The sequence below is a fragment of the Hoplias malabaricus genome, chromosome 14 (assembly GCF_029633855.1).
Source record: "Hoplias malabaricus isolate fHopMal1 chromosome 14, fHopMal1.hap1, whole genome shotgun sequence".
Lineage (NCBI taxonomy): Eukaryota > Metazoa > Chordata > Actinopteri > Characiformes > Erythrinidae > Hoplias > Hoplias malabaricus.
In genome coordinates this window covers 32,134,735-32,146,668 of record NC_089813.1, presented here as the reverse complement: position 1 = coordinate 32,146,668, position 11,934 = coordinate 32,134,735, and the positions used below count along the sequence as shown (strand labels likewise).

At 40.2% G+C, this 11,934-nt stretch overlaps 1 protein-coding gene across 1 annotated transcript; it reads right to left on the bottom strand.

Annotated features, from left to right (window-relative positions):
- Positions 1 to 983: 983 nt before the first annotated feature.
- inka2 (inka box actin regulator 2) lies at positions 984 to 11,934 on the bottom strand. Its single transcript, XM_066644634.1, has 2 exons — positions 11,801 to 11,934; positions 984 to 3,169 (listed from the first exon to the last, which is right to left on the bottom strand). The coding sequence occupies exons 1-2, from the start codon at positions 11,861 to 11,863 to the stop codon at positions 2,045 to 2,047; spliced, it is 1,188 nt and encodes a 395-aa protein (XP_066500731.1). The 5' UTR covers positions 11,864 to 11,934; the 3' UTR covers positions 984 to 2,044.

Genomic DNA, 11,934 nt, shown 5'->3' with positions numbered 1-11,934 from the left:
AGGAAATGAGTACTCACACCAAAACACTTTCTGGGACAAAGCCCGTGGCTTTTAGGCTGATGACCTCTGTGTTGAACTCCCCCATGGCCTTGGTGACTATGTTTAAAGTCTTGCTATAATCTGAACTGTGAAGATATTGGTGAGCATACTGAAGCTTTTGGGCTTATTCAAAGGCTGAAGGAGATTGAGTTTCAGAAGAAGATTCAGAACTTTATTTTGAAGTGGAGCATTCAACTAAAAGCAGTGGCTCAGAGGAGGTCCCACACGATCACGTTCTATTGTTATAATTGTAATGGCTGACAGTTAACCGTTACTACTTCCTGTTTACAAAGTTGGAGGACATAGGAAACGGGAGTGAATGAAAGGAAGCCGTTGAAGCTCAGCACTAACGCACTGCATCTATCAGACCTTGCTCCCATTCTTGGCATAAGCCCTAAGCCATCTTTGAAATTCACATTTCTGAGGTGTAATTAAAGGGTGAACAACATGGTGCAAGTCTTCAAGGTGTCAGAAGATACATACTCTACTCACATCTCCTTGAACGCCATGAGTTAATAAAAATAAGGCAAGTTAAATACTGCATTATACTCTTCAGCATTTTCAAATGCACAGCTCTGAATACAATATTACTTCAATTTTGAAAAATGAAAAATAAAAAATGGAAAAAGGTTCCACGAACTTACTCCATTTTGCTTGTCTTCTGTTTTTGATTTATTTATGGATGTAATATCTGTCACAAAAGTATGTTTTGATGTGCACTTCAAAGGATGGTGCTCTACATGCTCTTAGGGAATGCTCATGAGCGCCATTGTTGGGGAAAATTAAAGAAACAGGACACCTCTGAAGGCTGCCAGTGTGAGTGATGGGACATGGCTTCAGTTTACTGATTTATGAAGCAATAAAGTGTTTAGCAGATTTATTTATTTAGATGATTGCATACAGCTTAAGATCATTGCATAGAACAAATGTAATGAAAGGGTGACAGCAGTGGTCTGTGATATTGAGGATTCAGTATTGCATTGTTCTCCAAAAAATATCTTGGTACCAAGCTATTAAATGACCCCATGTTTCCTGAGCATTTCCACTTTAAACATTTACAAAACATCACAGACTGTGTTTATGATGGCACTAATCCTGAGTGGGTAAAAAGGCAAGCAACTTTTCTGCAACTAAATATTTTCATGACATTGGAAGAAGCATGGCTGGTACCTAGTGGCCATTTTGACCACTAAGTCAGTGAAAGTAAAAATCTTGGAGTCCTGTGTTGAATCCCTGCTCTGGGTAAATGTTTGTGAGGAGTTTGGTGCGTTCTCATTATGTTTGTGTGGGTTTCCCCCAGGGGATCCAGTTCCCTCCCACAGTCCTAACACATGCTGGAAGGCAGACTGGCTATGTGAAATTGCTCACTGGTTTGAACGTGTGAGTGAAGCACTGTCCAGGCTGTGTTTCTGCCTTGTGTCCAATGATTCCTGGTAGACTCAGAACCTACTGCGACTCAGATCAGAATGACACTGTTACAGAAGATGAATGAACAATTGTGAATGTGTGAATAACTAACAAGATTCTAGAAAAAAAACAGATAGGAAGAAGGCATACATTGAGGTGGTTAGAGATGATCTTTTTTGTATAATGTCCAGAGAGGTCTGTGTAATCAGCATTGTCTGTAATTTGATTGGCGCTCTTATGTTCCTGCTTAAGGAGGCAGATAATCAATGGACAGTCTGACACTGGTTAATTTGACTCAGCAGGAAAAGACGGCTTTAAAAAATGGACTACAACCTGCTACTATTCATGTTATGAATATACAGTTATTTACAGTTTTGTGATGACTGTGGTATTCTTTTTTTTGTGTGTTGGAGGAATGTACAGTGCTAGGAATAAAAAAAAACTGAGACCTGCAGAGAAAACTGTCCACTTTCATGTACTTGGAACATCAAGGTTGAGCTTTAGTCCTGAGCATTCCCATCATTTCAACAGTGTGAGTTTAAAAGGTCTCTCCACAGTTTTGTCCTTTGTGATTATCACGGTGTCTAATCAGTAGAGCTTAGACCCACACTGCAGAGCTATAATCAAACATGGGCTCTTTTGAACTCCTACTCTCCTCGATGTTGTCTGGCTTTGGCCTACTTTTCCAGGCCCTTGCACCAGCTCTCGTCCAGAAAGGTTTATAAAAGCTTCCTTTCGGCTTTGACCCTTTTATCTTCTTCTTGGCTCTTTTTAACAGCTCTTCCTCCTCATCTTCTGGGGTCAGCCACCCAGGTCTCTCCTGCAACAGTCTTTCCCGGTCAGGCCTAATACGCCGCAAGATCTTTTTAAAGATGTTAGTGGTTAGAGAGAGTTTCCTGCAGAACTCCTGAGAGCAGCTGAGGCGTAGAGGATGTCCAGAAGCGTCGGCAAGCCTACTTACTCGCTCTTCTTCATCGGCCAAACGGCTCTCCAGCTCAGGCAGGTCCAGCCAGTTGCCCACGAGATCGGCCAACACGTTATCTCCGAGCACCAATGGCTGCCTGTTTCGGCTGTGGCTCATTAGAGAGGACGTCCAGTCGCTGGAGTCGTCTGTGTCGTAATGAGAAAAATCACTGTCAATTGAGGGACCTTCACGTGATAGAGTGTCCATTAACCCCTGAAGCTCTGCCATTCTTGCTGGGTGGAAAGGTGGATGATGGTCCTCAAGTGTGGACCCAGGGGCTGAATGGCAGGATGCATCACCCAAAGGAGAGTCCTGGGAAGAGAAGGTATCATCATCAGAGCTGGAGAAAGATGCAGAGGTGCAAAGACTTCCTCTGTGGTGAACTCTTCTGGGATCCTGTCTCCTAGCTACTCGATGTGGAGCAAAATTGTGGTCCTCAAGTGGGGAACTGGTGAGGAACTTGGATGGATCCATTTCTAGTTCTGACAGACTTGACTGCCTGGTGAATGCATGATTTAGAGATCTCTCTAATATCACGTTTTGCCTGGTTCCTCTTGAGTTGTAAACCTGCTGGTCATTGGGCAGAGTATCTAAAGCTGTAGCTCCAGGGGTGCAATGCTGAGGATGATGAGTGGTTTTGGAGGAGATCTGAAGTTGCTCCAGGGCAGTCTGAACCTGAAGGAGTTTCAGCTCCTGCAGAGCTCCCATCATAGAGTTCATCTGAGCATGGAGACCATCACCTGCTTCCTTCATGGAAATCTGAAAGAGAAGACGTTGACAGGGCTTTAATCTCTAAAATTGCAAGGTAAGGATGGAATGACAGCATTATAAAAACATCCAAATCAGTGCGTCCAAAATCCCAAAAGACCATCAAAGAGTCCAAGTTAATGCCCACTAGTTTTATTACAAAACATATTACGGAAACACTACAGACAAACAGTAAAACCAGAGAAGCATTACATCTGCTATTTAAGGGGTTAACACAGAGTAACCATTACATCATCTCTTACATCACAGATCAACTTTCAGAAGGTGATCTACATCTAAGATTTTTGTTCGTATCATAAAACCTTGGCAAAAACACTGACATCTGGCATCCTCAAACAAAAAAGCTTACCACAAGTGGTGTGCTAATACACTTGGCAAACCTGAGAAAAACATGTGGTTGGTGGCGAGGTACTCCTCAGTGGTCTCAGATTACCCCTGAGGGTCTGATTTAAGGAGAACAAAAGAGCAGAGCCCCAGCTTTTGGTTGTGTGGTTTTAACTGACATTACTTTGTCTTACCTTAGTGTAAAGTCATGCCAAGAATGAGGGAAAACAATACCAGGACAAAGTAGCCATGTTCAGAGATGTTTTTCACACCTGTCATCTCTTCTTCTCTTTTGTGTTAAAGCATTCTGCGCTCTTTTTCACTCTTTTACTCTGTTTCTTCTGCCCTCTGTATGTCTCTCTCTCACATCTGTTACTGTGTAACTGTATCCCCAGCGTGGCTTTGTGATCAAGGAGTAATGCTAACAGGAAATGCTAATCTCATGTATCTAGGGATACTTTTGTATAATATGGAAGCCTACTTCTGTCACTGGAAAAATATAGCAAACTATGACATATATTGGAATGATCTTATTATAATAACCTCCTGTCTTAGCTGAAACCGTTTCTCATAATTATGACTTAAGTTCTCAGGGCAAAATCCCAGTATTATGAAATAGCAAGGTTATATATGGGGTATTAATAGTTATGAGACATGATCTCATTATAGTGAGAGCGCAAGTCTGAATTCTCCCATTATTTGTAAGTGACAATAATGCGCTCCCATTGTATAAAGCACAGAATGTAAACTCTTCTCTTTCTGTCATTCTATAACGTGTGATCCTCAGTGTAATTCAGCTTTCTGTTCATTATCATATTAAACTGTGTACAGAAAACACTGTAATGACTTTCAACAATGTCTTAAATGCAGTTTGAAATTTGATTCTCTATCAGATCCACAGCAGTAAACCCTTCATTCTTCAGCGAACATAAATTAATTTCAGCCGAGTGGTGCTGTGTGCAAAAGGCCGCTGCATTTCTTGGATTACAAATCAATAGCTGCCACTGGCCCCAGATTTAGAGGAGGCAGTACAGTGCTGATTGAGTAATAGTCTTATAGTGTAACCTTGGCTCCATGGAGGAAATGAAGTACAGATAACACCCTAAAATTTCCTATATTCAACTTTTTGCTTTAAATTACACCTGAAATCGCTAAATGATTTCTGTGAAACTACTTCTGAAACATAACTGCAATAAACTGATTTTAAAATAAGCTTGTTTATCAGTCCCTGTGATCTTCAATAAATGCTTAATTACCAGGAAAATTCTTAAAATACCCACATTTCCATACATTCTTGAAACATTTTAGACAAAACACACAGATAATGTTTGCCCAGTGCTTAGCAAACCAGCTTTTAACAGCACTCTTTCTTTCATTCATTCAGCTGATATATGAATTACAGTCCATTAAAAACAAGCACTAGCACCTTACCGTATTTTACTGAGCACTATCTTCTTAATACCTCTTTCTTACGGTCCTTTCTTCTCACGCGCTCTCTCTCTCTCTCTCTCTCTCACACACACACACACACACTCTCTTGTGTATACTGTCAGCCAATCAGGTCACCGTCCAACTAAAGCATCATATTGATTTTTTTTTTTGCCCAGGGTAGTAAAGATGGCCTTATGGGGGATGTAGTTTCATCAGAGAAATGTCCAGACTGTGAGTCAAACTCAGAAGAGTTGAGACATGTCTTCTATTGCTCATAAAGTACAGACTTGCGTGAGAGTAAAGTTTATCTGTATATGAGTGAGTGTATCCATACAGCTGTCATATGCAAACAAACACACACACACACACACACAGTGTCAATTCTAAATTAATATTAAATCAGATAGGAGAATATCTGAAGTTGATTCTGATTGAATTTATTAAAATATGAGTCTACATTCTATACATCATATAAGGTGTTGTTACTATTATCAGAACACATATCTGCAATATTCACTAACAACAGAAATGCACACTTTTCTTAATTGTTGTCCACTGGCCCAAATGGAGCCAGTCCCCTGGAATTAACTCATCTAAGGAGCACCATTCTCCCACAGTGAAAATGAAACTCATGAGAATGTAAGCTGTCTTTTAACTCTCATTTTTAAAAAGAAACTGCCATATACATCGGGCGGTACAGTGGTGCAGCAGGTGGTGTAGCAGTTACACAGCTCCAGGGACCTGGAGGTTGTGGGTTCGATTCCTGCACCGGGTGACTACCTGTGAGGAGTTTGGTGTGTTCTCCCTGTGTCTGTGTGGGTTTCCTCCGGGTGCTCCGGTTTCCTCCCACAGTCCAAAAACGCGTTGGTAGGTGAATTGGTGACTCAAAAGTGTTGTGAAGGACTGGCGCCCCCTCCAGGGTGTATTCCTGCCTTGCGCCCAATGATTCCGTGACCCTGAACTGGATAAGTGCTTACAGAAAATGAATGAATGAACACCATATACATTATTGTAACACTTTGATAACCTTTTTATTTTGGTTCTTTCACATTCTCTTTGTTGTGATGTAAACACGAGATTATAAAAAAATAACCTGTATTATCAGTTCATATAACTGCAATCAGATAAAATAATGTTTAATCCAGCATATGGTTAATAACTGTAACAGGACATTTAGATGACATTTGACTAAAGTGGACACGCCAGGAGAACGGTTCCAGTGCCAAGAAAACAATACTTGCCAAACAGGTGCTACACAAACTACACAAATATATATATACCTTGTCTTTGAAGGCCAGCCGCATCCTTTTGTGAAGGCTGTAAACAGCCATATATTATCCAGAGCAGCTCATTAAATATGAATAAGGTCATGTTGTAAGTGTTGTTAGAGGTCATGTTGGAAACTGTATCTGGGTGCACACCAAGTCTTTCAGTTATAATGCAGTTACAGAGACTCTGCTGGGAATGAAAATGCAGCAGCAAGCACTGTGACCTCCTAATGATGTAATGACATCACAGTGACGGTGCTGGACATGAGGGAAGTGATGTGGAGAAAGAGTTCATTGTTTGAAAATGGCAGGGCACAGGGACACAGTTGAGAAATACATTTAAACAGAGAAATACAGCTAAAGAGCAGTTAGTCGAATGTATAATTACTTTATCATCATATTAACATCCCATTACCCTTTAGTTCTGATTCCAATCCATTTGAGAAAACGTTCTCTAAACACATTTTATTTGCAAAGCTTATGTGTTAATGCCTACATAGTGATGGTGTAGTCTCTGTAACTAATTTTGTATTTTTCATTCTTAACTGCTACTACTCAGGGAAATAGAAATAATGAAAATACATTAGCAGTCTGTGAGATCACATGGTCTATGACAAGCTTTATCTAATCTGTACAGTAGGTTACAATCCTTACAACATCTAATCAGACGTGAAGTATAGACTTTTGCAGTAAGTATTAAGGCTTATGCGAACTGACTTTAATAATACTTACTGCATAAGAAGTAAATGATGTTACTTTAAAATTAACGTGTAAAACAGGCATTTTAATGTTATGTTGGTGGGGATAATTAATAAGTGAACTATTGGTTTGTTGAGGCAATGAGGTGTGAGAATTTGATAGAACCTGGTGTGTTAGAGTGTGTATGACATCACTAGTGTGGCCTGCTTCTCTCTGCTTTGGGATGAGCCCAGGCAGAGGAGAGGGTTTGGCTAACGTCACTGTAGAGATCCAGGTCATGACAGATGTGTTTCTGAGTATCAGCCCTAGAGCAATCTCACATCAACTAGTGAGCACCACACACACACACACACACACACACACACACTGTGTTCATTACACACAGAGCATTTATCATCACTGGAGCCTATCAGTGGATCAATAAATCAGCAGCTGTATTGATCTCTTCTTCTTAATGATAATTACTGGTCCTGTGGGGAGGATAGGGGCAGTACCTCAGTCACAAGCAGACATTTAAAAAAGACTGAAGAAAAAGGTTAGGAAGGAATTGTGCATGGTGATTCCGGGTAGGCTCTGGACCCACCGCGACCCTGAACTGGATAAACGGCTACAGACAATGAATGAATGAATGAATGAATGAATAGGCTTCGGTACGCTGCCCTTATCCTGCCATGTTATGGCTACAGATATCCTCTTATCTTCCTTTTGTGCTGTTGATTGCTTTTAAGGTGCGATCTTTTGGGCACTGAAATGTGAATAAAATTGCACAGGAATGTGACTTTAAAACGTCTGTCTTCATTTCTATTTTAAAACACTCCTACCACTCTTTTTCTATTTTATTTATTATCTATTGTAATTTTGAATTACATAAATTTGATTAGATTTATATTGATTTAGTCTGTGGGCCTCAGCAGTATGAAGTAGGGAATAAGAATCAGCTGTTCATGCTGAGCACTCTGTCTGTAATTGAACTGCATACATAACTGCTTGAAGATTTGACCCAGTTTTGCTCCTTCACATGAGAGAGATGATGATAGAAGGAGAGAGAAAATTTCAGGAAAGAAAGACATTCTCAGTTTTCATCTGATGCAAATTCCAGGCATTGTAAAAAGAGGCTGAGCAAAGTAGACTCTTAAGAGCTTCATATCATATGGCCTGGTTAAAGCTGAAGTATATAAAGAAGGCCATTCTGTGCATTTGCCAATTAATTTGAGAATGGACCCTACCAACCCACAAACTATGGAGTAAGACCATCGAATGAATTTATTTTGATCTACTGAATTCTGAAAACATGACATAAAATGAATTCTGAGCTCAATGAGCAGGTAGTGTCGCAGTCATACAGCTCCAGGGACCTGGAGGCTGTGGGTTCGAGTCCCACTCCGGGTGACTGTCTGTGAGGAGTTGGTGTGTTCTCCCTGTGTCTGCGTGGGTTTCCTCCGGGTGCTCCGGTTTCCTCCCACAGTCCAAAAACACACGTTGGTAGGTGGACTGTCAACGCAAAAAAAGTCCATAGGTGTGAGTGAATGTGTGTGTGTGTGTCGCCCTGTGAAGGACTGGCGAACACACCCTGTGAAGGGTGTGTTCTTGCCTTGGACCCAATGAGACCTTAAACTGGATAAGTGCTTAAAGACAATGAATTAATGAATGACTACCTATGACAACAACGAGAACGGATTAAAAAGAAAACCAAGCAAAAATGGCTAACAGCTTTTGTGCTTTGCTTCTCACTGCTGTGTGCTTGGCTGGAAGGGAACACTGAGTCAATCGCACTTAAAGGACTAAGTGCTGAAACGGGTTGTTCTGAAGAGGGCTGTTACACAGGGAGAATGGGGCTGTTGTGTTTTATCATGTCAGAGACGTTTCATTAAGACCACAGGAGAATGTTAATGTGTGTAAAAAATAAAACATTAACAAGCATTTTTGCTAAAGTGGAGTATGTGTTTCAAGTCTCAGCCCTGATGATCCCAAACTATGCACATGGTCAGGGGTGGCAGAGCAGAGACAACACACACACAGACAAAAATGTAAAAAGCAGGGGATTCACCAGGACTCTGAAGGGGATCCCCTGGTTTATATACACAACATATTTCCCTTGTGTATATCATAACCATTTCAGTGTTGTAATAACTAGGTGTTGAGGTGTCTCACGTGAGTTTGAGATTGCATTGCTCTACTGGGGTTCATTCTTGGGCTAACACTGATTCATCAGCCCTGTGCTCTAAATGAACTTAGATGAAAGGCATCAGCAATGACAGCTTAAAGAAGCAATGTCTGAAGCAGCATTTCCTGGCCTTTTTTGGGCTGCTGAGGAAGTAGCCATTGGAGAAAGCCACAGTAAAAAGTGTGTCTTCATCTTATTATATACTGCTGTGTTAAAGTGAGTCAAATAACAGTAGAATGTAGTTATGCAATCGCTTAGAGATTAATATAAATTCCAGTGTTCAGTGCCAGGCACACTGACCCTTAATGCTTAAAGCTGTCACCAGAAGTCATATTCATTTGAGCAAGCCCATCCAAGAGAATTAAAATTCAGCCTGCACTAAATCATGGTATGTACTGAACATAGCTTTCCTTATGCAGTTTGAACAGACATGTATTACGTTTCTGTGATTTCTGACGCCATGGCTAGTGTTTGTTTCATTTTGTTACAGAAATAGGGAAGTATCTGTAAAAAATGATTGCCAGTTACCATAATTAACACAAACAATAATTCAGTATTTCTATAGGGAATAAAAGAGATAACCCACTGACCCAGAACACACATAAAGCTCAATGACTTGCTGTTATAAGGGAGTCAGACTTTCTCTTCTTTTCTGAAGGAAACCCCATTGAATGTGCACAAGAGTCACCTGCATACCCCAGACACCACAGATACAGATTAAGCTGAAAAATGTGTATTCCTTCAAGTAAAAGCCTCAGACCACTAAAGGGTTATGTTGCCTCATTCCTTAGAGCATGAGCTGTTCTGTGCTTCCTTCATGCCTTGTCGACACGCTCGAGGCGGTTTAAGCTTGGGTGCCTGGCAGAGGTAGACATGTCATGGAGCTTTAAGCCCAACTCTGTTTAGGGAATCGTTGGACTACAAAGACAGCTTTTGTTCCACACCATTCTTTCTTGGCCTACATGATGAGAGCCACCACCCCCACAATGAAATCCTCCCATCTTGTCCAGTGTATGTAGCTCAGTATAAAATCAGGCATCTAAGGAAGTCAAGTAAAAGAGGAAGCTTTGAATAATAAAGTTTAGTCCCATGGGCTGCATGCTGGAGTCAAGTACAGTGAAACCACTGTTTAGTTATATGGGCCAAAGATGTCATAAACCCTGCGAAACATATCCCTTCCTTTCAAAAGTCTATTAAATGCACATATGGCATTTTTTACACACCTCAAACTGTTTTTGTATCAACTGCTTAATTGATTTTTTAAAACTAATTAAAGCCACCCCCATACCACTGAACTCCAATAAAGTGCAAAAACCTAATTACACAGGGTGCACACAGCTTGGCAGATGCAGACACAAATGGTCCTTGGCATTTTAAAATCTCTAATTGTTTTATATATCTTTACTTGCATGAGTCACCAAAAATGTATTCATTTTCTGTACAAGGGCTTTTCTCTGTGTTTCTGCTTGTGTTGCTCCACAAGATGTTGCAAAAACTATGTCTGCTTTCAGTGTGTTACTGTGACAGTTTCATTTATTTTAAATCTACTGAAAGCTTTTCCTGTCTCTAAAACCCCAAAAATTTGAACCATGTGGAATATATTAGGAAAATTACATCACGTCTATAGTTAGTGTGATTAGAGGCATAAATTAATCAGATATCATTTATTTTGTGAAACCAGTTGTGGAGAAACAAAATGAAAATACCTTATAGCTGTAAGTATTCAGATACTATCAGACGTCTCTATAAATCACCCTAAATTAGATTGGACGGTTTCAAATGTGGAAAAAGTAAACTTTCAACTTATGTTAAAGTATATAAAATTATTTGTAGCTTTCTTAAGCTATCCTATTTGCTAACAAATTTAGTGTATTTCCTTGTTTATCCAACATCTCCATTAGCAGCAAACAGATTTCTGAATTAAGGAGTGAACCTTTTTTTATACCATTACACTTCCACCTTTACTAGTACTTAGCATTCTCAGCATAGAATTACTGAAACTGTTCTGAGAACAGTCCACACAGTGAATGAACAGTTGTGAACCACAGTACTCATCATGACCAATCAGAGTCCGCCTCGTGAACAGCAACCAATCAACTTCACTCATTTCAAACCTCGTCCAATCCCACCTCGCACAGCACCTGCGTCACACCTGAACAGCAGCGTGTGGCAGGACTTCTGATTCAAATCAGAAAACTCAGAATAGACTGAGGTATAAGCTGTAAATCCATGTTTAGACTAACGTTCATAGCCACATGCCAGTGTTGTAGCGAGACTTTTAACCCATTCATATACAACAACACAGTGACCTGTGATGAAGGCTGTCCTTCTGAAGCAGGATTTGACACTTAATGATAACTTTAAAGCTGAGATTGTACTTAACACCCCTCTTCTTTTAATGTTTTCAGAGCTCCCAAAAGCCCTAACCCACCAGTTCAGTCAATTACAAAGTCTGTCTGCAAGTATCTAATAGCCTACTAAAAAGCGATAATGATTCTCCAAGACCCGGAACTGTCTAACCTAATGAAATGTACACTTATTTCCTACACTGAATTTGGAAATTGAAACATTTTGATAAAAATAGTCCCTCACCATTTTAGGTGTCTCTCTTTTCAGCGACATGATTTGATCAATTTCTTGATATCTGTGCCTAAGCAAGTTCAGAGAGCATTTAATACCTCAGCTATGAAAATTAAAGGCTTAAACATAACAGCAGGAGAAAAAGTGGAATCTTACCAGCTCCTGTTTTAACCGCCTCAGGCAGTTGTCCATATCCTTGCGCTCAGGCGCGTGCTCCATTATAAAAATATTAGCTAATGACAAGCTAACAGTATTCTATTAAAAAATATTTCAAAATGAAGCCGTTTTTG

What these genes read in the sequence shown, in the direction of transcription:
- inka2 (XM_066644634.1), bottom strand. Translation starts at nt 11,863, where the DNA reads ATGGAGCACGCGCCTGAGCGCAAGGATATGGACAACTGCCTGAGGCGG. An exon ending in GGCGGTTAAAACAGGAGCTG is followed by an intron (nt 3,170 to 11,800) that starts GTAAGATTCCAC and finishes CTTCTCTTTCAG; the next exon opens with ATTTCCATGAAGGAAGCAGG.